Raw genomic sequence first — 27,631 nt, forward strand, 5'->3', positions numbered from 1 at the left:
AGTAAAGAGATGTTTATTTGGTACAAAATTTATATGCTCTGTAGCACACTTTCCAATATAACCTGTATGGTCAGTTTATTTAAATAACATGGTTGAATGGAACCTAGGATAGGGAATGAGATCTTGTTATTCTGTACAGGTTAAGGTGATACCCTGATGCACCCCAGAGTATTCTGGGCAGGAAATAAAAAAGAATTTGCAAAGTTCCCTTGAGGGACTGGGGAAAAATGTGGAAATAGTAAACTTCCTCACCTGAGGAATTACTAATTTAGGGAATCCTAATTTAAGAAGTCAAGACCTCAATCTTGGGGCTTGCTCTTCTGAAACTTCTTCCCGCAAAGGAGAAGTTATACCTACTTATAATTATGACTAAGAGTCAGCTCCAGAGAACCTCTTTTGTTGCTCAGATGTGGCCTCTTTCACTCAGCCAACTCTGCAAATAAACTCACTACTCTCCCCACCCCCATATGGGACAAGACTCCCAGGGGTGTAAGTCTCCCTGGCAACAAGGGACAGGACTCCTAGGGATGAGCCTGGCCCTAGCATTGTTGGATTGAGAATGCTGTCTTGACCAAAAGGGGGAAAAGAAACAAAATAAAGTTTCAGTGGCTGAGAGATCCCAAAGAGAATCAAGAGGTCAGTCTGGAGGTTATTCTTATGCATTATATAGATATCCCTTTTTAGTTTCTAGTATATTAGAATAGCTAGAAGGAAATATCTGAAACTGTTGAACTGCAATTCAGTAGTCTTGGTTCTTGGAGATGATCATATAACTATGTAGCTTTTATCATGTGACTGTGTGATAGTGAAAACCTGGTGACTGACATTCCCTTTACCCAGTGCATGGGCAGATAACTAATAAAATAATGACAAAAAATACATTAATAGTAGGGGGGGATAAGGGGAATGTGATGGTTTGGGTGCTCATTTTAATTTTTTTCTTTATTTTGGAGTAATAAAAATGTTCTAAAATTGATTGTGGTGGTGAATGCACAACTATAGGATGACACTGTGAGCCATTGATCGTATACTTTGGATGGATTATATGGTGTGTGAGTTTATCTCAAAAAATGCATTAAAAAATCCTTGTACAAGTGATTGAGATTTCTAATTTGTGTGTGTGGTTAATTCTAAACTGTCTTGCAATATTTTAGAAGTGAAGGGTTCTGATGTTTTTAGGTATCCAGTATTATGAACAGAATATGTGTTTTATGGTATAATGTTGAGAATTCAGCAGACACTAAAAGTCCACTGATTCTCATGGAGCAATTTTTGCCAAAAGACTGCCAGAATGTGTACAATCATACCATTATTCTTTCTTTTTTTGGGGGTAGGAGGCAGTAGAGGATTGAGGTAAAAGATTCCAAAGTCCCTGGCTGGAATTCAAAGAACCTTAAGAGATTTGCGTAACACATTTAGTGACTACGGACCGTTAATGTTCATTGACCTGAACATGTTTTTTTGTTTGTTTGTTTGTTTTTAGAAGATGTACACTGCAAATAGTAGAGCACTGAACATTGCTGGATGGAGTGACCTGTTGCAGAACAGGTGAGATGTAGGTGAAAGAGCAGTGGATCAGCAGCTCTGGATTCCATTGCAGGCCCCGCCTAAGGCTCAGCTCTTTGACTCTTGCAAGTCTACCTCATGAGAACATGAGCTTAAGATTCCTACCAGGCTTGCTATCACAGGTTGTTGTCCTAAGGATCAGCCAGAATACACACTAAGCTGGAGAGGGGAGACAAAGACAGCAGGAAGAGTAACCAGGAGTGCTGTGACAAACTTTGCACAGTTTTTCCTCAAAGAAGTCTTCGATCTGTTCATTGGATTTAAAAACCTGGATCAGCTTGAAATTAATGTTTAAATAAAAAACTGTTTGGTAAATAGTGCAAATAAAATGCAAAGGATAAAAATAAACCTTGATCATCAGAATGAGTATTGCTTGTTTTCCTTTCTTAAAAAATATGAAAAAGAACAAATAATGCCTGTGCTTATTTTCCTTTTCCCTTTCAAAGACACTTCAGTATGCTCCTGAAGGCTCTGTTGATCGTGTCCTTAAATAAGTTTGTGTGTTCAAAATACATGGTTAATTGGGAAAATTATAGATGTCCAGTGGAGACTAAATTTTTAAAAGTGTAATTTGTAAGTACAAAAGGTCATATTTCTATTAGGAAGGCCAATGACCGTGACTTGAAGGGCCTGAAGCCCTTCCAAGACCATAGTTGTCTCCAGGGGAAACAGCAGGGCATGGTGAGAACACCAAGGGGACTCACTGAACCACTTGGGGCCTCATTATTTTACAAACTCTGCTGTGAAATCTGGAGGACGTCATTCACTAAATGTCGAAAGCAATGGCGTGACCAAATAACAAATCTTTGTACTTTCTATGTAACTTAGATAAAGTCTTTTAAACAATGGAGCCAAGACGATGGCAGAAAATTTAAAAATATGATCAGACTGTTAACTATTGTTCTTAGTTCTGCTGGAAGTGTAATTACTTTTGACAGTTTGAAGCCAAAGAAATAGAGGTGACAGAAGGAAAGAAAAGGTGCTGTGGGTTGAAATTTGTATTTTTAAAATGAATTGTGGATTGTACAAAATAACCAGTCTTAGTTTTGGTTAACTTCTCTTCTGATAAGCAGATAAGTAGCCATTAGACTCCTGGATTTCCTACAACAATACAATTTTTAAAACTGGGGAATCTATTTAAGACCGCTAAATAAGGTACAAATAAAGACATTAAAAACAATGCAGCCCCCCCAACCAAAACAAAAACAAAAACAAAAAAAACACACTCAAAAGCAATTTCTACCATATTTCTTTTATAAGGACATTTAAAAACCAAAAGTACAGGGAAAGACATAATTACATAATTAAAAAGAAAAAAAAACAAAAACAAAACAAAACCAAAAACCCCAATTATATTTAGCTTTACCAACAGCACATGACATAATTTAAAAATTTCATATTCTATTGAAAACTAGTGAAAACTCATCACAGACCAGCACATGCTTATTTGAAAGGTCTAAGCTAATTCCTTTCTGACATTATAAGCCAGTAGGCATAGACTCAATTGTCAGCTTCATGATGAGTCATTTGAAAAAAAAAACCCAGAAGATTTTAAAAATATTTCCTTAGTCTGTAACATGTGTTAGTACTTTGATAGGTTTGAATGTGTAAGACTATCACTTTGGAAGCTGTTATATCCCTTAAGGTAGCCAAAAACTGCGGGACAATGAGCAACTAGGATGAATTTGTATCCTTATCACTGTAAGCACAGACACTTATCAGTCTATTGAAAAAAAATCCACCTGTGTCCCTAGACCATTTCTTAATTTAGTGCCTGGCATGCAAATTAAATGTGTGTTGGCTGAAATATAGAAGTAAATTAGTGCTGCACAAAGCTTGTGCTTACCTATGGCTATAGACATGGATACCTGAGCTTGCCTTACATCATGTTATAGCTCTAAAATTAAAAACTTTATAAAAATAGTAAATATACATATTAAAGACAATATTTAAATAGAATACATAATTCAGGTGCTTTGTCTTTTATTGCTTCTTATTACTCATTATATTTGTGTAGGATACACAATTTAGGAAAGTTTTTAAAAGTACTTTACTCATTAACCTTAACTATTTATTATTATTTTGTCTCTTCCTGACTGGAATGAATTTATTTTTTCCTGGAACAGCTCACCTGGAGTCAGACACTCCTACTGTTTGGTCACAATTCTGATGCGTCTAGTGAATTCATTCCCCAACATTCCCCCTCTCCATCCGTCCAGTTTTTACTGTTTTTTTTGATAGCCTAGTACTTTCCATTTGTCAGATAGGAAGGTTTAGCCTGCTTCCCTGGCTATTCCTGAATGCAAAGGATTCTGAGCCTCTTCTCTATGACTCGGCACCTGAAGAAGTAGAGACCTGAAGGGGACAGTAAAGAAACTTTAACAATCATCTCAGGCTTCTCTATTCCCTCAGCTACTTGATTTAGGTTTGAAACCTTGGAGTTGTCCCTTACTCATCTTTGCTTTCATCTGGAGTTCAGTCTCTCATCTACAGATATGTAAGGGTGTGTGTGCTTCTTAACTATTTGTGTAAGTTAAAAAGAAATATGTATTTTTGCCTAAAATATACTGGAAAAGATTCACAAGACACCCAAGAAACTAACAACATTGGTTGCCTGTGGCAAGGTGAGATAAGTATCTGGCAGAAGAACGCTTGGGAGATTTTCACTGTGTACACTGCCATACTTTTTGAATTTTGAACCTGTGAATGTATCACCTACGCACAAACTAGATAAAAATGGTAGGAAAATAAAGAAAATAGTTGAGAGAATTTAATTTAAAAATAAACAAAAACTTGTCCAGAATATCTCTGGAAAGAAAAACAAGAAGGTGGTAGCAATGATTGCAGTTTATTGTTGGAATTGCAGAAGACCTAATTGATTTGCTAATAAAAATGCTGTCTCTAAACGTCTTTAAAGATGAAAGTTTTATCTCACTTTTCCTATTCCTTAAAGATGCTGTTGTCAAAGGCACTGATTCTTATCAGGTTTTGAACTCAAAAGGAAAAGCCTAGTGCTGATGTTAAGATTGCCCTTTGATTAAAAGTGATGGCTGCTGGTTTTCACCCTCTGTGACCCTGCTTCTTTGGCTCACAAGCTTCAAGATGACACTCCTTCCATCCCATCCCTCATCCCCACCAGGGCAAACTTCTCTCCAACCACCGTGCAGTCTTTGTGCCCCTGCTATTTCCTAAAAATCTGCAGCTAAAACAAATTGCCCAGAATTGTGTTTTTATGATTTCTTCAAATGGTGTGTGTTCTTCCTGTGGAGACCTGCATTTTTCTGATGAGGTGTACTGTAGAGCTTAGATAGTGACTATCTCCATCTACCTCCTCTTCCTTAGAGTTAAATTAATTCTGTGATGGGAAATTGCATGATATCAAAATACACTTTTGTTTTGGGTAATGCTGATCATAAATGAATACCATGTTATTTTCATTTTCAAGATTCATAGGAAAAAGTAAGGGTAAATGCTCTCACTGTTTTACAGTCTGGAGGTTGAACTATGGCAATATAAAAAAACTTTTTTTTCAGGGACATTTGATCCCCCCAACCCCAAAAGATATCTTAGACAAACTCTTGCCATGTAAAGCAGATAAAAGGTGACCTTCGCGGTGAAATCACTGCCCTCCCCACTACGTGGGATCAGACACCCAGGGGAGTGAATCTCCCTGGCAACGTGGAATACGACTCCCGGGGAGGAATGTAGACCTGTCATCGTGGGACGGAGAACATCTTCTTGACCAAAAGGGGGATGTGAAAGGAAATGAAATAAGCTTCAGTGGCAGAGAGATTCCAAAAGGAGCCGAGAGGTCACTCTGGTGGGCACTCTTACGCACACTTTAGACAACCCTTTTTAGGTTCTAAAGAATTGGGGTAGCTGGTGGTGGATACCTGAAACTATCAAACTACAACCCAGAACCCATGAGTCTCGAAGACAATTGTATAAAAATGTAGCTTATGAGGGGTGACAATGGGATTGGGAAAGCCATAAGGACCACACTCCACTTTGTCTAGTTTATGGATGGATAAGTAGAAGAATAGGGGAAGGAAACAAACAAACAAACAGACAAAGGTACCCAGTGTTCTTTTTTACTTCAATTGCTCTTTTTCACTTTAATTATTATTCTTATTATTTTTGTGTGTGTGCTAATGAAGGTGTCAGGGATTGATTTAGGTGATGAATGTACAACTATGTAATGGTACTGTGAACAATCGAATGTACGATTTGTTTTGTATGACTGTGTGGTATGTGACTATATCTCAATAAAATGAATATTAAAAAAAAAAAAAGGTGACCTTTGCTTGAAATGCGGTCAAGAACCTCCAAAGAACTATAGGGGGGCAACTGAACACAGTTTAAAAATCATTGTTCTGAGATGAAGATGTGAAATTTTTTAATATCCTGAGAAATACTGGGCCTCTTCTCAATTCCCTTTTCTTTACCTTTTCCTACCAGGAAGAAGTAAAGTGTGATGAGGAGGTTTAGCTCTGTTTCTCTGATAAAATATTTGGTAGGCTTCTGTCTTTCCACATTAATTATCTCATTTATTTTCTCAACAGTTGTAGCTTATTGGTTAAGAATATGGACTATTGTGAGCAGCCACCTTCCGGATTTGGCCTAGTAGACAAGCTGCAGCCTGCCCTTGAGTTCCCCCTGCCCATCGAGTGGTGCCAAGATGGCGCCCACATCCTGCTTCCGGCTTCTGATGTATGTAACCACCCGCTGTATTCACCAATCATGCTTGTGTGCGTGGCGTTAGCCCATTGGATACACGCAAGGTTTATAAGAAAGTTCCCGGGCAAAGCTCGGGGAGACAGCCCACAAGGAGCCGTACCTGACGGCCGCATCGAGGTTGTTCTCCCCCGAGGTGTCTCGCCCCGGGTGGAACCTGTAAAGATGATGATTGCCTAGTCCCATTAAAAGTTTATCTGCTTTACCACCGCGAGTCCTGAGTGATCACAAGTGCTCCGGGTAAGACGTTGTCCGCACCCTCTCTCCCCTTATCTCTCTGGTCCCCATCGCCGGCCGACCGAGGACTCGAGGCGGGGCGGAGAAGCGCCGGACAAGTGGTGGCCCGTACGGGGAACTTCGAACCCGCAACCTCATTTGCGTTCCCCTCGCCCCGACGGAGACGTGCTCCCGGGATCCGTGGTTTGACCTCCGCGACTGATCACCGCGAGAAGGTAAGCACCCCCTTTCCATACGAGGACTAGGGCCCGTGGGCGTTCAGGTAGCCCCGGGGACTCGGAAGAGCTCTCCGAGCGATTACAAGACAGTGCCGGCTGCAAGCATGGGGCAGTCCGGGAGTTCACCCCTACTAACCCCCTTAAAGACCCTTTTGAAACAGTGGGGTATCTCAGTTAAGAGAAGCTCTCTCCAGCGATTTTTTGATGATGTGGCCACTTTTGCCCCCTGGTTTCCTTGTTCTGGCAGCCTTAATCTGCCCTCTTGGATGAAACTTGGTCGTGATATAGACCGAGCGCGCCAAACGGGTGTCTGTTTGGACCCGATTCTAGTCCTTATATGGGAGACTGTTCGTGCAGTACTTGAGTTAGAATCAGCCACAGGCCTAACTACGCCTACCGCCTTGTTGCAGGCGCGACATGCACTCCAAGAGGCTCAGTCTGTTTCATCTGCGGAGGGCTCCCATAAGGGCAAGCCGCCGGAGTCGAGTGCTAGTTCTGATAATTCTGACTCAGAATCTGAAAGTGAGGCAGATGAAGGGCCGGAAGCGCCTCCGCTGATTGACCTAGAGGGGCCTCCTGTCTCACCCACGCGGCCCTCCGCCCCACCAGCAACGGCTGCTGCGCCTCAGAGGATGCACCTGCATCCGGTGGATGGTTTCAGCGGTTCCGTAAAGGGCCCTTATAGAGGGCTCCCTCTGGCGGACATGCCGAGTACATACCCTAACCTTCCCGCGCAATGCCCAGAATCCCCACCCGACTACGCGGACCCTCCGCACCCTTCACCCAATAGGAGGCATTTTTGGAGGTGGAGCCCTTTTACCACATTCAGACCTTTTGGCGTTCTTGGCGGCTACCGACCGCTGCTCAATGAACCCGAACCAGCCTCCGAGATGTTCCCAGTCATTATCAATCAGCAAGCTCGTAATCATGAACCCTATGATTACAAGCTCTTGAAGGAGCTGAGGCAAGCTGTCCATCAGTACGGCCCTAACGCCCCTTACACCCTGAATATGGTTGAAAACCTCTCCGCCCTAAATCATACACCTGCAGATATCCTTCAGCTGGCTCGCTCTTGCTTGCCTCCTGGCAGGTTTATCGATTGGAAGGCGTGGTTTGAGGAGTTAGCTGAGGAACAAGCCGCAAGAAACGCTGTGGCAAGGCACGGCGGGTGGAATGCGGATATGCTTTTAGGGAAAGGTGCTCACGCCCAGAATCAGACAGGATACCCCCAGGAGGTTTATGCCCAAATTTTTCGCTGTTTCATAGGGGCTTGGAAAAAATTGACAGGGGAAGGAGAGGCGCAGGCTTCGCTTAGCGGCATACACCAGGGTCCCACAGAACCTTTTGTAGATTTTGTAGCGAAAATGCAGACTGCGGCTGAGAGGATTTTCTCAGATCCAATGGTTGCAGAAACTGTGGTTAAGCAGATGATTTTTGAGCAATGCAATAAGGAGTGCAAGGTTATCCTGGCACAGAATAAGGGAAAGAGCTTGACAGAGTGGGTTCGGCTTTGCAGGGACGCTGGCAGCCCGTTAACTAATGCGGGGCTGGCTGCTATGTTAGCCAGCTCCTTACAAGTAAACACAAAGGACCCCAGAGCTTTAGAGGTAAAGCCAAAAAGATGCTATGGCTGTGGCCAGTCTGGGCATTTTAAGAGAGACTGCCCCAATAAAGATCAACCGCCTGCCGTTCAGCACCTCCGCGGGCCACGTGCAGTCACTAGGCTGTGTGGCCGCTGCCACAAGGGGCCTCACCGCGCCGAGGACTGTAAGTCAGTCTTCAATGCGCAAGGAGTACGCCTTTCTGGTCGTCCTGAGCAAGATTCAAAAAACGGGCAGGGGGGGTCCACCCTTGCGGTGGGCCCCCAAACACACCAACGGACGATGCGGCCCCCATCCAGACCCGCGCATCTCCCGGATCAGCAGGATTGGACCTCCGTGCCACCTCCGGGCTCGTGCTAACCCCAGCTATGGGAGTCCAATTGGTGGGGACCTCTTTCAGGGGGCCCCTTCCAGTAGGAACCGTGGGGCTTATATTAGGGAGAGCATCCATAGCGTTAAGAGGATTAACAATTGTGCCAGGTGTTGTAGACTCAGATTTCACGGGTAATGTCCAGGTTATGGTGCAGTCTCTGCAGGGCACTCTGGTCATTGCAGAGGGCGATAGGTTGGCACAGCTTCTGCTCTTGCCCAGCCTGCATTCAGTCTTTCCAAGCAAGCCAGGACAGAGGGGGAATAAAAGATTTGGGTCCTCCGGAGAAGTTTTTGAGGGTCTTCAGATGTCCCTAGAGTCTCGACCCATGCTGACTCTTAAAGTACAAGGCCGAGCCTTCCTAGGTCTGTTAGATACTGGAGCCGATAGGTCGATTATAAGACAGCAAGATTGGCCCCCCGCTTGGCCAACGAACCAAGCGGAAGACACCATCAGAGGGATCGGCCAAATCTCAGCGCCCATGGTGAGCGCCATTACTCTCCATTGGGAGGATGAGGAAGGGCATCAAGGCAGTTTTCAGCCTTATGTGCTGGCCCTGCCTGTTTCGTTATGGGGAAGAGATATTCTAGCTCAAATGGACGTGACTTTAACCACTGGTTACTCTCCAACTTCTAAACAGTTGCTGAATAGAATGGGATATGTCCCGGGCAGGGGGCTGGGAGCCTCCTTGCAAGGGCGCGTGAAGCCCATTCAGGCTGACTCTAACCCCGGTAGACAAGGCCTGGGTTTTTCCTAGGGGCCACTGAGGGTGCATACCCGCCTACACCTATAAAGTTAACATGGAAAGTTAAGGCTCCAGTCTGGGTACCTCAGTGGCCCTTACCTCAGGAAAAACTTTCAGCATTGCATGCTTTGGTGTCAGATCAGTTGGAGAGGGGGCACATCGTCCCTTCCACGTCACCCTGGAACACCCCTATCTTCGTCATCAAAAAGAAATCAGGTGCGTGGAGGCTTTTACATGATTTGAGGGCCATAAATAGTTGCATGGAGCCTCTAGGACCTGTCCAGATGGGGTTGCCCCTTCTCTCAACTCTGCCGGAGCAGTGGCCTGTTGTTGTCATAGACATTAGAGATTGCTTCTTTTCTATCCCACTTCACCCTGAGGATGCCTCAAAATTTGCTTTAAGACAGACAACGGCCCGGCTTACGTTAGCAAAGCTTTTCAAAAGTTTTGTGATGTTATGGAAGTTAACCTAAAACACGGCATCCCATACAACCCTCAGGGGCAGGGTGTCATCGAGAGAGCGCATAGGACCATTAAAGAACTATTGCAAAAGCAAAAGGAGGGAATAGGTCATGGTCTGTCCCCCAGGGCCCAGTTGTCTGCCGCCCTATTTACATACAATTATTTAAATGAAAACGCATCAACCATGACGCCTGCCCTACAACATACCACCCCAGGTCCTCCGCATAGAGGCCTGGTCCGTTGGAGGGATGTTCTGTCGGGGCAATGGAAAGGTCCTGACCCAGTGCTCAGCTGGGCCAGAGGCTCTGTTTGTGTCTTTCCCCAGGAACCAGGACGCCAACCAGTGTGGGTACCGGAGAGATTGGTGAGAACCGTGCAGTCGCCTGAGAACACCAAAGAACTGCAGCCTGACGGGTCGTTAAACCCCCAACGTGACCTGTTGGATCCAGTCCTCAACTCGCGTGATGAGCGGTCAAATGATGTCGACGGTGTCGACCACTCCCCAGCAGACCGGGAAGAGGGCCAGGAATATTGACCTTTTTTCCCTCCTGGTTCTCTTGGCCTAATCTGACCAACTGGGTTCTTCTTGCTGTGGGGTTATTAGTAGGTTTGATCATTGTTAAGAGTTTGCTGGAGCGTTTGTTTCAAAGACAACAGCAATTACGTGTTACCGCCATGATGGCCATGTCCTCTGCCTGTAACCCTCCTGATAACTATAGTCCCTCTGCCCAGCACCCATCCCAACCACTCGAAGCTGGGCATTCGGGGGTAAGGTTCGCAGCTAAGTATATGAAAAAATCTCGTATATAAACATTCGGTACCAGTGGCCCTAATTTTTGTCTCAGGTGGACCTCTTACGCAGAGTCCTAGTTGTGGCCAGACGGGACCCTTGGCGTTTGCACAGAGGCTCCTAGTGACGCCCTCGGCACTGGCTACCTTCTCCTAATCCTCCTGTCCCCCAGTTGCGAGACTGAGTACTGCAAGGAGGGCCACGTGGTTTCCGGCTCACGGGTTCTCCGGTCTCTATATGAAGTGAGCATTCTGGTCGGTGCCAGAGGTCCCACCTTGGTATGGCCGGGACCTAGTCCAGACTCCCCAAAGCACCAAAAAATACGTTGTGGGCCATCTTGGTCCACGGGAGCACATTCATCACTGGAGACACTGGGGCATAAAAAACAAAAAAGGGGGAGATGTGAGCAGCCACCTTCCGGATTTGGCCTAGTAGACAAGCTGCAGCCTGCCCTTGAGTTCCCCCTGCCCATCGAGTGGTGCCAAGATGGCGCCCACATCCTGCTTCCGGCTTCTGATGTATGTAACCACCCGCTGTATTCACCAATCATGCTTGTGTGCGTGGCGTTAGCCCATTGGATACACGCAAGGTTTATAAGAAAGTTCCCGGGCAAAGCTCGGGGAGACAGCCCACAAGGAGCCGTACCTGACGGCCGCATCGAGGTTGTTCTCCCCCGAGGTGTCTCGCCCCGGGTGGAACCTGTAAAGATGATGATTGCCTAGTCCCATTAAAAGTTTATCTGCTTTACCACCGCGAGTCCTGAGTGATCACAAGTGCTCCGGGTAAGACGTTGTCCGCACCCTCTCTCCCCTTATCTCTCTGGTCCCCATCGCCGGCCGACCGAGGACTCGAGGCGGGGCGGAGAAGCGCCGGACAGACTATAACTCTTACATTGTCATTTATCCTTTCTGTGCCTTAGTTTCCTCATCAGTAGAATGAAGCTAAGCCACCTTCTTCCCAGGGTTCTCGTGAGGATTAAATGAGGTAATAATGCACGTGAAGAACTTGATTCACGGCCAGTCATACAGTGAGTGCTCAGTAAATCCTGGTTCTTACTAACAAACATTTACTGAGCATCCAAAGGGTGCCAGGTAGGAGAAAGGACTTCTATCTTCTCCATTATCCTCGTTTAGATTTCAGTTTCTAGTACATATTTGTTCAGGAGACTCACATCTCAGTAATTTTTGGTGATTCTCCTAACCCAGGGACTCTTAACAGGGCAGGAGAGCATTTCAGAACTAAGGAATCCTAAAAACCTTACAAAATATATTTATATACAGTGTGTGGCTATATATACTCCAACTTCTTCTTTGGGGTTCCAGACGATCTTTATTTGGGGGTAGGTGTGGAATGTGTGTATTTGCAGCTGCTGTCCCCACCTTACTCTTCAGATTCCTGCTAAGAATCACCTGTTGGCCTGTGGGAAGAGATTCTCAGAGGCCCAAGTCCAGACCAAACATATTTTTAATAGTAATTTGATTTCTTCTCATAGTTATATCAGTTGAATGGAATAAAAAGGGGGCCATTTTTATGCATTGCTTTACCCAAAAGGTGCTAAGAAAAGGCTTAGAGGGAGGATGTCTGGATCATGTATGGGTTAGGAGCACAAGAACCAGCCTGAGTTCAAATCTCAGCTTTCCCACTTAATCACTGTGTGACCTGGGGCCAGCTGCTTAATCTCTCTCAATGTGGAGGAGGATAACCACCTTTCAACTGTACAGTGCTGTGTGAGGGACTAAATGAGACAACCCAGGCAATGTGCTTTCTATTGTGCATCACACATGGTAAGTGGTTTTGGAATGTTAATCCTAAATTTATTACTATTAATAAAAAGTCAGATATAATTAGTCCTGTAACTAGAGACAATCATAGGGTCTTTGTTAACTTAGAATTGTCGTTCCTGGTCAATAATTTTCAGAATTTAAATCTATTCATATTATTAAAATATTTATGGATAAAATAACAGCATTTAATTCCTATTATTTTAAGCTTAGAAAAAAACAAATCAAAATATTATGGTTAAAGAGAGATTAGGGAGCACATTATAGAGAAATAAAAGAGAAACTAGATTTGACATTTTTCTAACATGGTGAATGACATTCTTAATATAAACATACTTTCTAGGATTTTAACTGTAATAGAGGCTTATGTGGAAGGTAAGGAGGAACGAAGACATGAGCATGAGTCATTTCTTCATTAGGCTGTAATTAACCACATACTCCTTAACCATTGGAAATGTGCCTTTATATGGTAAAGGGGTGGAACTGAAATCTACTCGTCTCTGCTCAGACCACTTCCAGTTTGTGGTGAAGTCTAAGGTCAAGTTATTTGTAATTTGCAGAAAGGACACTCTTGAGGCTGCATCGCTGGATTTGCACATTGACATGGCTAATGTCTTCGCTTAGTATTGAAGACATCAAGATAATACTGTCACAGGGTCAATCCTGAATGCAAAAAAGGGATAAAAGAGGACCTTTGATCAGACACCCAGGGGAGTGAATCTCCCTGGCAACGTGGAATACGACTCCCGGGGAGGAATGTAGACCTGTCATCGTGGGACGGAGAACATCTTCTTGACCAAAAGGGGGATGTGAAAGGAAATGAAATAAGCTTCAGTGGCAGAGAGATTCCAAAAGGAGCCGAGAGGTCACTCTGGTGTGCAATCTTATGCACACTTTAGACAACCCTTTTTAGGTTCTAAAGAATTGGGGTAGCTGGTGGTGGATACCTGAAACTATCAAACTACAACCCAGAACCCATGAATCTCGAAGACAGTTGTATAAAAATGTAGCTTATGAGGGGTGACAATGGGATTGGGAAAGCCATAAGGACCACACTCCACTTTGTCTAGTTTAGGGATGGATGAGTAGAAAAATAGGGAAAGGAAACAAACAGACAAAGGTACCCAGTGTTCTTTTTTACTTCAATTGCTCTTTTTCACTCTAATTATTATTCTTGTTATTTCTGTGTGTGTGCTAATGAAGGTGTCAGGGATTGATTTGGGTGATGAATGTACCACTATGTAATGGTACTGTAAACAATCGAAAGTACGATTTGTTTTGTATGACTGCGTGGTATGTGAATATATCTCAGTAAAATGAAGATTTAAAAAAAAAAAAAAAAAAAAGAGGACCTTTGACTCTTTACTAAATAAACTAAAATGAATTGTTAGCTTGTAATGTGCCAGATATTAAGTTTGGTGCTGAAACAAAAAGAAAAGGTCAGTAACACCCTAATGGCCAGTGGGCAGGGGCAAGTGAAGTGAAGGGAGTACCAAGGGGCATGACAACAATAGGGAGTGGAAAGGACTGTCTCATTGTTGGGGAGCGTACACCCCATTCTAAAGGAGCAGCTGATACTGCCTCCCACTGATGCTTCCTGTGGGTAAGCAGGCTGAAAAATAGGTCTGGATTTTTCAACAGAAGCTAGAAATGCACATTTTAATGTAAAAAACTCCTACCTTTAAATGCATGCAACTAATTTAGATTAAAAAAAAATCATTTGAGGGGGACAAAAAAAGAATTCCCACACATCACACATCAGAGATCAGTGATCAAGATTCAGTGTCTGGGAAGCAAATTTGTGAAGTTGGCATCTTCCTTTACCCACCTGTAAGGGTGGAAGGTCTTCAGCGGTCAGACCAGGGCCACTGTCTTCCTTCCATCTACGTACTCCCCTCTCTGGGTTATTTCATCTAGTCACCTGGGTATAAATACCACTGCGGTGCTTATGATTCCAAAACTTTCCAGCACCGTACTCTCTCCTGAACTCCGAACTAGTAAATCCACCTACCTCCTGATCACATATTGAATGTCCTCCCTCCCCTGCCCAAACCTGTTCTTCCCCTAACCTTCCTAAATTTCGTTTATGCTTCTACCATCCATTCATTTGCTCAAGCCAAAATTTTGAAGCTGTGTTGGATGTGTCTCTTTCCCTTAATCTCTACTTCCAATCTATCAGCAAGTGCTGCCATCTCTAACTCCCTTTTTCATTTCCCAAATTGGTTCACTCCATGCCACCATGATTTCCCACATCGACTAACGAACGAGACTCTTAATGAGTCTTTTCACCTTTATTCTTGGCCCAATCTGATCTACTATACACATGGGTTTTTAGAAATGCAAATCATATCATGTTACCTTCTTGCTCAAAACCCATTTTCAACCTTCTTAGAGTAAATCTGAACTCTCTACTCTGACCCACATATAAAGAACTATATGGTCTGTCACCTGCCTACCTCTCCAACCTCATCTGTTTCTTGTTTTTTTTAATTGGAGCATTTGTAGGTTTACAGAAAAATCACGAAGACAGTAAAGTTTCCATATACCACCTTTCACATAGACAGCTTTCACTGTTATGAACATTTTGCATTATTGTGGCACCTTTGTTACAAGTGAGGAAACATTATTATTATTATACTACTAACTATAATTATAATTATACTAGTATCTATAATTTTATTATTAATACTTTATTATTATAAATTATATATATTATTATAATTATATACGTAATATGTTATACAATTATATACTATAACTATATAATTATTGTATGCTATAGTATAGTAACTATGCTATTAACTATGCTATTAACTATTATAATATAACCATTAACATATATAAGTATGTATTATACTATTATACTGTTATACTATTATTGTAATTATACTATAAACCATAATTTGCCTTAGGGATCACTCTTTGAGTTATACAGTTCTATGTTTTTTTTTTTCTGGTAACTTATATACAACCTAAAATTTCCCATTTTACCCACTTTCAAATATACATTTCAATGGTGTTAAATAAATTTCCAACGCTGTGCCTACATAGCCATCATCCATTGCCAAAATTTTCTATCACCCAAAACAGAAACTCCGTACCAATTAAACATCAAGTCCCTATTCCCTACCCTCACCCAGCCCTTGGTACCTGTATTCCAGTTTCCAACTTTATGAATTTGCTTTTTCTGCTTATTTCATATAAGTGAGATCATACAATATTTGTCCTTTTGTGTCTGACTTATTTCACTCAATATGATGTCTTCAAGGTTCATGCATGTTGTAGCATGCCTCAGAATTTTATTCCTTTGTGTGACTGAATAATATCCGTTATGTGTATGTGTGTGTTGTGTGCATGTATGTGTGTGTATGTATATATATATCCATACATACACCATAGTTTGTTTATCCATTCATCTGTTGATGGATATTTGGGTTGGTTCCACCTTTTGGCAATTGTGAATAATGCTGCTATGAGCATTGGTGTGCAAATATCTGTTCTAGTTCCTGCTTTCAATTCTTTTCTTCATCTTAAACCACAGCTCTTCTGTTGTCATGTTGCAGCTCCTTTGGCTCATTTCTGGTTTGAAAGCACCACCTTTTTTCTGATCTCAGAGACTCTGCATTTTCCATTCTTTCACCCTGGAATGTTCTGCCCTTCGTTTTTTTTTGTTTGTTTTTTTAATTTTTATTGGGATTGTTCAGATACCATACTATTATCCAAAGATCCAAAGTGTACAATCAGTTGCCCCTGTTACCCTCTTACAGCTGTGCATCCATCACCACACTTAATTTTTGTTTAAATTTAGAATCTTTTCATTACTCCAGACAAGAAATAAAGTGAAAGATGAAAAAAGAAAAAAAAAAAAAAAAAGAAAAAGAAAAAAATAAAGAAAAGGAAACTCGAATCTTCTCGTATCCCTAACCAAACCCCCTCAATTGTTGACTCGTAGTGTTGGTATAGTACATTTGTTACCGTTTGTGAAAGAATGTTGAAATACTACTAACCATAGTATATAGTTTGCAATAGGTATATATTTCTTCCCTATATGCCCTTCTATTATTAACTTCTAGTTGTATTGTCATGCATTTGTTCTGGTTCATGGAAGAGTTTTCTAATATTTGTACAGTTAATCATGGACATTGCCTACCATAGGATTCAGTTTTATATATTCCCATCTTTTGACCTCCAACTTTCCTTCTGGTGACATACATGACTCTGAGCTTCCCCTTTCCACTTCGTTCACGCACCTTCGGCACTGTTAGTTATTCTCACATCTTGCTACTAACACCTCTGTTCATTTCCAAACATTTAAGTTCATCCTAGTTGAACATTCTTCTCATACTAAGCAACCGCTCCCCATTCTTAAGCCTCGTCCTGTATTTTGGTACCTTATATTTCATGTCTATGAGTTTACATATTATAATTAGTTCTTATCAGTGAGACCCTGCAATATTTGTCCTTATGTGTCTGGCTTATTTCACTGAGTATATTGCCCTTGAGGTTTTGTCATCAACCCATTTTTTTCTTAAGATGGCTTTGTTCACACACCATGCATTCCATCCTAAGTAAGCAATCGATGGTTCTCTGTATGGTCACATATTTATGTGTTCACCACCTTCACCACTATCTATATAAGGGCATCTACATTTCTTCCACAAGGCATGCCCTTGGTTTTTGACATGATGGGCTCCTGCTCATTATTCAGGTTTCAGCCTGATCACCAGCTGCTTTAAGAGGTCTTCCCTTACTCCCATTTAAAATTCTTCCCAAAGTCATGGATACTCGCTCTCACATCATCTTTCTTCCCTTAAAAACACTTTGATATTTATTATTTATATGTTAATTAGCTTTTCATGCATTCATTCATTTATGCAGGTCAAATAGTTATAAGCAATGAGGCTGAAGTTCAAGAGGCCTGGTTTTGGAGCACACTTTGATTTAAATATGTGAGTAGTCTATAAACATGGGCAAAAAAACCCTGTTATTTTATGCATGTTTTAAAACAAGGTATTCTGTTTATGTGCACCCATCCAGGTTCTTAGTATTTTATGCTAATTAAATCCCTTTGTTAACCATTGCATGATAAATGACAAAGCAAAGTGAGGACCTAAAAATAATAATATGCAGATTCTTGGAGATTTAAAATTTTTCAGCATAATTTATGACACCTTTCAAGAGAAAGTAAGAAGTAATTATTCATGATGCACATAATACTAGGGAAGAAACTTTAATATTTACCTCTCTATTTTTAAAACAAAACCTGGGTGAAAGTGTTCATTATTTTTTAGCTACATTAATATTAGTCATATATAATCATACAACCATTTTGAACAAATATAGTTATCTAGAACTAAGAAAATAAGAAATTTGTTTTAACTTATAAGGAAACATGCATACTTTTAACTTACATGTCCTTTCTTTCACCTGTGCTTTCTCTACCATTTAGCAATACTAAGCCAAATAGACAAATAAATTCATTGCTTTCCAGGAATAAGCCAAAGCAAAGAGGTAAAGCAAGCACCCTTAAAAATAGAATTGTCTAAAAGAGGAAATTCCCTCACTTCAAAGAGTATGCTTTTAATGGTGTTTAATTTTAAAAATTCAATAACTATTTAGAAAGAAGATGAAACTTTTTTGCCACCACCTTCACCTGATCTACACACTTGCCCATAGAAAAGCCACTGTTCTAACACACTTTGTTTCCTACATGATTGATATACATTATTCCCTTTCTGTGTTTTGTCCATAGTATCAATGACCCTTTTGAGTGGACGGTATTTGAAAAAGGTAGGGAGAATTACTGTTTAACTTGTTCTATTAAATGCACAGTACAGTACAGTCCTGGAGCATGTAAAAGCATATTATTTAGAGCTTATATATATATGTGGTACACATGTGATATCACTGCCTAAGAAATGAAGTCAAATAACTAGCATTTTAAATTAAACCAAAGTTAAAATGGTTGCCATTTTGAATGACTATTTCACAATTGTTCTTGAGGCACACTTGCCTGATACTACAACATTGTGGCAATGTAAAATACAAAACATAAAATATATAAACCAGTTTTAAAGTAGTTTTATATAACTTTTAGATTTCTTATTCTTTCAATATCTTCATTTTGAAATAAAAACATTTGTATAAAAAAGCCCTCCCTTGAACTATTAGTTTGATACCCTCTAAATTGAATACTCTTTGTAGCATATTTGATAGACTTTTGTATCCCAAAAGACTCTACTACAACAGTAATTTTCCGTTTTCCATTTAAAACAAACTAAAGGGCTGAACCAATAAAGCAATATAAATCTATTCTTTCTTGATATTTGTTGAAATCAGAGAAACATATGTTGAAACTATTTTAACACCAAGCCATTAAACCACAGGTCAGTGCTTTAGCTAAGTCAACATTGGTTCTCGCAGAGCTGCAACCAAAGGAAAAGCTTCACTATTTAATGGATATTTCTGGGTTTTGGACAGTTTCCAAATTATCATTGGCTTCTCGCATGGTTTGCTGAATTCAGCACTCAGGATGGAATAGAGAAGCAATGGCTGTTCAGTGTGAATTTGTTGCTACCTGAAAAGATTATTAAGTATAGGTTTATATACCTGAAAAAAATGATAAAATTATATTATTTTAATAGATACTTTACAGAATAACATAGAATTCAACATTTTCAATACTGAGTTTAGAGATATTTGTAAGATGTATTTTTAGGGGTTTAAATCTACTAAGTGATAAAATCCTCAGTTGGTATAGACACAAAGTTCTAGATAATAAGATCTCTATTTTTTTTTTTTTTTTTTTTTTGGTAATCCACTATACTTTTATCTATATTTCTACCTTAACTGAATACTTTTTTATTCGTTGTCGTATTTATTGCCCCAATAATATTGTCAGTAAGTTCACTGAGGAGATAGTTTGTCCTTCCACAGAGTATAATCCAGTGATTTGCACCAAGGAGGTTGATGTTTAAAAATTCCTTGAATGAGTAGATTTTCTCAGAAGGACACACAAATGCAAAGAGGATTAGGATTTGGGCTAGCAATTATCTTGACAGAAGCAAAGTTAGTACGAAAACACGTATTTCCAAATACAGATTAAGGGGTATAGAAATTGTATATCAATCTATAACCATTTCATGCATTGATTTTCTATTTATAACCATTGTGTGTGTGTATAACTATGCAAATGTGCATGTGTAGTATAGAAACTCCATAGTTGAAAAAAGATCACTGTGTTTGATTTATATCCATAACTTAAAGAAACTTATTTTTGAATACTTCTGTTTAAATGAAAATAATATGTAATGTTATCTTCTCTCCATAGCATCCTGTACTTTTCCTTCATAGCAGTTATAACAGTCAATATTTCTATATTCATAGAAATACTGTCTCCCTTACTAGACAATGGGCTTCATGAAGGCAGAGACCATGTGTTTTGTTTATCTTTGTATCCCCAATGACTGTATTTAGTATGTGCGCAACACGTTTGTTGAATAAATAAGTTGTCTATGAGTATATACGTATGTGTGCAATAAATGAGTATTTTTTCACATATATATGTATGTGTCTATCTACATTTTCCTTCTTTTCTTTTGGACTCATTTATTATATTCATATAGTGATATTCATAGCTTGATTCAATGGTAAGTCCGTGTTTAATGTAATAGATTTTTATTGTCATATTTGGCTTAATGCCCTAGGGTAAATTGATAAGAGATTTTAGAATTGGTCATCCAGTTTTGATGATGTTGCTGATTTTTATAATTCCATGATGAATAATGAAGTCTCTATTTCACACCTATTAATTTCTAGGTAGAATTATTAACAGTTTCTATATTAACTTTCCTAAAAGACCCAGAGAGTTCAAATGAATTTGAGAGAAGATTAAGTTGGAATAGCACTTTTTTAGTTCTATTAAGCTTTGGTTCAGAGATGGCTTATGATCATACACTATTAAAATCACTTCACTCTTTTTGATCCACTCACTGCACCACTAGATCCCAACTCTGCAGATATTACATAAGGAACAGGATAGCATTGCAGTGACCAAATATAAATCCAATATTCTTCAAAGCTGCATAGACCCACTAGGAAGATTGCTGCATCCTGCCTCTGGTGGACTCCATGGGTGTAAGATGCTGCATGCAGTGCGGGAGCCCCACAAATGAATAAACAGAATTGCTACCCCAAATTATAATCCTCTTCCTCATCTGTTTGCTCTTGTTCTGCCAATTGAAAAGATTTCTCTGAGATTTGGACTCACAGGCCTAGGATTTGATTAGGAAAAATACCTGGATTTGGTCCTGAAATTATTCAACAAGTACATATTCATCACTCACTATGTGCTGGGCACCAATCTAGGTGCCTGGAATACTTTGGACAAAGATCCCTGCTCTTGTGAAGCCCACGTACATTCTCATGGGAGAGATGGACAGCACACCATTACATAAATGAAGTAGATACCTAGCGCTACTGAGAAAAGGAGAAGAGGGAGAGGGATGTACAAGCCAGAGGGGTCTCAGAATGTCCTCGTCTGGGTGGGTTCATTAAGAAGGTGAGAAATGAGCACAGATTTGAAGGAGAGAAAGAAATTGGCCAAGGAAACTGCCCCTTATCAGCCATGTAACCTGGCTCAAGCAACTTAAAGTATTTGGGCCTCGATTTCTCATTTGTACAATGGGAGATTGATCTAGATGATCTACAATAAAGCCCTTATAAATTCTAAAACCCTGTAAACTATGATTTGGCTTATGCTGGCATTAAAAAATGAAAGCAGTCCTGCAGTTAACGTTATTGAAGCCCATACAATGTGTCATGACCCGATAAATGTTATGGATGCAAGCATTTAAGAAACGCTCATTACGATAGTGGTAATTTGGACATATCTCACTGCACTCACTCACGTGTTCATTTACATTCAACGAAAACATATTAAGCACCTACTATGTGCCAGGACCTACTAGATAGCTGTGTTTTACAAAGCTGACAATCTGATGACGGGCAGGTTAGCAAAGAGTAACACGTGCTAAGCAGAACAGAGGTGGTATTTGGAGCACAAACAGGAGGAATAGACAACACTGAATGGGGAACGTCCACTTTTGCCAAGGATTCTAGACATACATTAGCTTTTCAACCCTATAGAGATGAACTTCTGACAATTCCTTCATAAACATCCAATTGTTTTATCTTTTGAGAAAGGTGGCAATACATTTTATAAAACAGAAGGAAAAAATTTTCACTTCTGAAATTTCCTTTTATTATTCTTTTCAAAAATATAAAGTAGCTTATGGGTGTTCATACAGTAAATATATTAAGGGAAATGTTAGGTAGGTTTGGGAAACTTCTATTTGTACTTACAAAGAAAATAAAAGTAAATCAGGTGATGTTTGACCTTTGATCTTAACACTCTTGTGGAATCAACTTATAAAATGTTTACTTCAGTGAACTATGGTTCTCTTAGCAAATGCACTTTAAGAAGCATGAGCTTTTTCCATCAGTCAGCATTTGTGTTCTCTTTTCTACTTAAACACTAGTTTTTCATTGCAGTGAGGAAATAAATATCAGCTAATCATCTTTTGGGACCTTGTTGAGTGCCAGGCATTGTACTAAGCACTTTCCACATATCTTATTTAATTCTTACAAAGCTTCATGGAATAAGCACTGGTTAGTCCCACTTTTATAGATGAGGTGACTGAGACTAAAGAGATTAAGTATATTGTCCATGTTCAAAAGCTAGTAAGTGGCATTAAGGGAAAGATTCTTGAACTTGTCATTAGAAGACGTCTACTTGAGCACCAGACCCAGAAAGCTTGTACTATGATGTTGATTATGTCAAGCAGTCATGTGGTTAGTATAACTGTTGTTTTTTACTTTGGTGGATAGGCAAATGGTCACAAACTTTCTCTGCTGTCTATGTAAAATATCTTTTATAAAGTTATGTATTCGTATCTCTGAATTTCTACTGGTAATTGAAAGTATACACAGAGTCTTTGGACCTGAGCCAAATATTTTTTAAAGTTGTGCTTGTGTGTGATGTGGTACTCCATATAAAATTCTTCTTAATGGTCTCAGTTTCCAAAGACTTAGAAGTTGTTTGAATAAACACATCATGAAATGAAGACTATAATTCATTAGTTGGGAGTGTTGTAGAGAAACCAGCTCTTCTTCCTGTATGAAGTATTTGAGAAAATTACTCTCGCCAGAACTGAGGATGTTATATGATAAGCAAACTGAATCTTGATTGCACATTTTTAGCAGTTTCCATGGAAAAGTGAAATTTGCTTTCAAATGAAACAAAATTAATTCAATAAAAAAAGAAAGGCAATGGATTAGTACATGCTCAATTTTATCTACAACTATGCCTTTCTCCATGGGAAGCTGGGACAGTTCCCTTTGTCACCACCAGAAAAATGTTCTTTACTAGAAACACTTTACAGTGGGGCATTTACTTGCTGTTTTCTTTACTAGTCATCTGCCTTTCTTCTTCTTTTTTTTTTTTTTTAACTTAGCCAGAAGAAATCTTTTGTGCCTATAACTCTCTACAGAACCTCTCCTGCCAAAATTATGAGGAAGTCTTTAGAAAAATAATTAAGTAACTCTTATGCATGAGATTCAAGAATGGATTTATCAAAATGGAGAGCATCTGTATCAAGGTGGCCAAAGATAATTGGAGACTGGCATGCACTATTCTCCTGGTATTAAGTAGGCCTGGGGAACTTAGAGTACAAAATGCAAATTTAGCGAAAAATTGGAGAGAAAATGTGTTTCACAGTAATGTGAATTTTGAGCAGTCTGTCACTGAGGAGAGCTCACACTGCTAATCAGTACAATTAAGGAATCTGAGAGTCACATTGCTGTTTAACCATCTGACAGCAAAAATTCTTATAAAATTTTATGTTTAAGCCCCCTTAAATTCCTTCTGGGCCATGTCTGATAAATAAAAGTTTTTAAATGTGAGAAAATAGCTCAGTATTTCAAGAAGGTAATGAAGCATATCTGCTTTATTATTTCTGTGCTACATGGTTTATTTTTGCTTTGTAAAAGACAAGTGAAATTATGGCATGCTCTCTCAGAGCGGTTTCTCTGAAGGGCAGAGGGATATGAAAATTCAGTCTGAATGCTATTGTAAAGGAAAAGGAAATTTTTTTTCCATGGTTGGGGGGGCGGTTAGTAACAAGGACAAGTATTTGGGGAATTTTATAAACAATTTCTCTTATGGATTTAATAACATACTACAACCCAAATCTTATTTCAGTGTTAACTTCCATAAACCAAATATAGGCCTTGTAGTTCTACTACAAGGCTCCAAGCAATTCTTCAAGGCAAGCTTATACTTTCTAAGAATATGAATTTACAGTCAAAACAAAGTAGACTATCAGCCATTTTTTAAAAAATTGGACAACGAATGAATGCAAATAATCTGGATACTTTTGATATGCTGGATCAGAAATTTCCTATGCACGACATTTGGATAGAGCAAAAGGGATGGGAAGGCTGGGGCAATAGAAGTTTTCCTTGATGAGAAAACTTGTGTCAGACTTATAGGCTCACCAGGAGTGATTTTTAAAATGCTAGCACAGTTTTAAAATAATATTGCCATACCGTGGGTGCAATTTAGACTAAATGGTTTGCATACAGTTTATGATATAACTTGGGTACCTGTCTACTACTAACTTGAAACCACAGCTAAAGTTTATTTTATATGGAACCTAAACGGCTATTGTTAATAATGACTAGGTATTACCAGTTTGGGTGAATTGAATTCTGTGACTACTAGTTAAAAGGATGTTATTCCTTACCAGAAATCTCTATATGTAAATATTACATTGTTTTTGTTTGGGAAACAGCTTTGATTACACTATACACATTAAAGGAAACAGGTGAGTCAGCAGCTTGCCGACGAGAAGTTATGATTACATAATTCCTTTCACCGCGCAGCAGTGAAAAAAATATAGCTGTTGGAAGCAAACAGGACTGAAAAAGATGTGTCTAATATAGCTAGACATAGTCAAATTTAAAATACTATTTTGGTAGTCAGAATACATACAGTAAAACACTTCTAGCCAGACTTACACTATTGATTTACCTTCACAAGTCATACTTTTCAACAGTGAATGCAGTTTTCTGAGATAACACTTTTGACCTTGAAGATATCATTTGATGTTTTATGCCTCTTAGAGAACTTATACTGCCTCTGGTAACCCAAATTGAGTTCATCTAAAATTAATATCACCACATGTTTAAACTGTTAAATTTTGCCATTCTTGTTTTTAATTATTCATCATACAGGCAAGGAGAGAGACTACAACTCCTTTAAAGCTCTCTCTTATTGCACAAGTCTTTTTAACGCAGGAAGTCCCTCATCTGAAGCTGGGACTGAGGAAACAGCTGCATTGTACTGCAGCCTCAAAGCCTACCACAGCTTTCAGCCTTAGGATTCAGCTGAGCTGAACAGAAATATGCAGAGGCAATGTATTGGTCTATGGAAACTAAAGCTTTTCTGAAGGAGATTATAATGGAATGAACTACTTTTTCCTGAGCTGTAGCTTGTCTGACTCTCATTTTATTTACATTGTTTTTCTTAAATGGTGGAACAGTCTGATAGAATAATCTTACCTCCGAAGTTTTACTCTATATCTCTTCCTCCCCCAAAATACATTTCAGTAAACTTTCTGTACTCCATTCTACTTAGCAGGTAACAACTACACTAAAAAGCCTGGAACAATTGGCATCAACTCATTGCAGCTGGATAGTTAAGCCTTTCAACTTCATCCCCAGTTCTTTACTGTAATGCAATAACATTCAAAATCCAGAGAACATGCCCACCAATTAGCAGGAAGGGAAAGAAGTCTATGTATCAGAACTAAAATTAAGAAGCACTAACCCAGCATCTCAATTTGAAGTAGCTTGAAATTAATTTGACTTTCCAAAGAGAACTTGTGTTTTCTTACCTTGGATGTGAACAACTCGACCATGATCTAGAGTATAGTTGTCCGAACGATCATCAGCCCAGCAGACTGAAATCAGCACCAGAAGAAGTAGACTCTTCATCTTTATAGCTCAAAGAATCTTCTTCACTGTGAGAGCATCACAAACAAAAAGGCTTGTGAGATTTGGAACCCTTTGGAGTGTTGCACTGCACAACTTATTACCGCCTTATCATCATATAATGGGTCTGTAAAAATATTTAACCCAATCTGTTCAGAAAGTTACTGTAGCTGTCTTTGAGAGCTGAAGACTGCAGTTTTGAACAATTCCAGTTCCCCTGATCTAGTACAAGTAGCCAGCAGACAGAAGACAAACAGAGTTTAACTCTATCTTTGCAGAATTGTACATTTAGAAATTTAAATTATAGTAGTTTGGATGTAGATAGTTATAGCAAGTTACAAAGAGATATGTCAAAGAAGTAAATACACTTTTAAAAAAATTAAACCTTCTGAATTTGGAGAACAAATTAATAAAACAACAATTTTATATGCCCATATATGAATATTTATCACCCAGTCTAATTAGGAATTGAATCTTAAACCAGACAAATAAAGAATATTTGCATGAAATGTGACATCATCATTCATTTCACATGTGGCTTCCTAGGCAGTTTAGATTTGCTTGTTTCAAATAGAAAAGAGCACTCAAAAAAAAAAAAAAAAGCTTCATTAAGTAGAAACAACACATTTGTTTACAGATTCACTTACCATCTTAAAACACTGCTTGGGTCTATGAAGTGTAGTTGAAAATTATGCACAAATTAGGTTAGAGTTGTGCATGCTATCACTGCAGTCTCCCTGATTGATTTTTCATTCATTTCTACCTAAAACGCTGACGCACCAATTTAGAGTCCCAGGTAGGGTCTCTGCAGTCAGCAGAGCCGCGGCTGCAGGGAACGTCCCTGCCAGCCTCGCAGGGCAATTAGGCAAATGAATAGCTGAAATAAACAGGCAGGCGCAGCCCTGGTCCTCAATGAAAGAGGCGGAACCATCACTGGCTGTTCTTTTTTGCAAGACCTACTTGAAAAAAGGGGACACATCCCCCCAAACTTTGTCACTGGAAGATCCAGGAATGGATCACAAAGTGATTCCAAGTGATACAAACCTGATAACCTTTGCAGTGTTTACCAGGCAAGAATCTCAGTGTAGCTCCTCTGTTTTAATGTGGAAGCTGAGGCAAATATTAACAAGGGCACTGGCTTTTTCTCTCATGCACACAGCAGCCTTAACAATACTTGGCTATTTTTAAAACAGAAATTGCACAGTACTGGCTTCTCACACTAATTTGTTTTTTCCAGGAAAGCCTAACTCCCAGGAATACTTATTAAAGACTCTGCGAGTCTGTTCCTGGAGGTTGGTCCAGGAGGGCCTCAACTCCTGAGCCTAATGCATTTACTCAAGAAATTCCCCAAGTCTCTTCTGGGACCTAAATATCTCTCCGTGATTTTTTCTCCAAAAATGCCATTGCTGTGATGCTATGGCTTCAGTCTTCCATGTTTGTTTTAAATCTTTTTTCCTTCTTCATTACATCACAGAAAGAGGATGGTTGAATAGCAAAGTGAGAAACTTACTTTTCCAGGAAGCCAAGAGTATTAGCTTAGAATTTTACTTCATTTACACTTAATCTTATTTTCAGAAATTCCCTTGATTGTACCTCTGTGGATTTTTCCAAAATGATTATTTTTATTGTCACTGACTTCTGTATATAGGGATATTGTTAACAAATAATCATTTACTTATTTTAAGAACAGAACTGTGCTTTGGGAGAACAAAAATAGTAAAGGTGACCATTTGGAATTTAGAATATCCCTGGGACATGTATATATACAAACACCAAACAGCTGATGATTATGGCAACCCAGCACAGAGGTGTGGGGTGCTCTCTACATGAGCAAAAGCAGAGAATTTGTTGGACCAATTTTCCACAGTAGTGTGGTCATCTACAGTATAATTTATAGGGAGCTGTAGATAGATGGATGGACAGATAGATAGACAGACAGATGCATACAATCTAGGTTAGAGTTGTGCTTTCTACCACTGCAGTCAAACCAATTTTCATTCATTTCTAACTAAAATATATCACACATATGCATATGTAACACATATCTGTATATCTTCCTCAATTCCATACCATG

General features: G+C 39.7%; 1 protein-coding gene across 2 annotated transcripts in view; it reads right to left on the reverse strand.

The window, feature by feature from the left end:
- Positions 1–27,631, reverse strand: part of HAPLN1 (hyaluronan and proteoglycan link protein 1) — a 101,249-nt gene that overhangs the window by 21,372 nt on the left and 52,246 nt on the right. Inside the window, exons 1-2 of one of the 2 annotated variants that reach the window (XM_037801506.1) lie at positions 26,205–26,353; positions 25,461–25,586 (exon numbers count right to left, since the gene is read on the reverse strand). In XM_037801506.1, the coding sequence (XP_037657434.1) occupies positions 25,461–25,560 (100 nt within the window). In that variant the 5' untranslated portion in view covers positions 25,561–25,586; positions 26,205–26,353. Of the gene's footprint in view, positions 1–25,460; positions 25,587–26,204; positions 26,354–27,631 lie in introns of those variants that run through there. The other variant, XM_037801505.1, reaches the window with a different exon arrangement.

This window comes from Choloepus didactylus, chromosome 13 (assembly GCF_015220235.1).
Source record: "Choloepus didactylus isolate mChoDid1 chromosome 13, mChoDid1.pri, whole genome shotgun sequence".
NCBI lineage: Eukaryota > Metazoa > Chordata > Mammalia > Pilosa > Megalonychidae > Choloepus > Choloepus didactylus.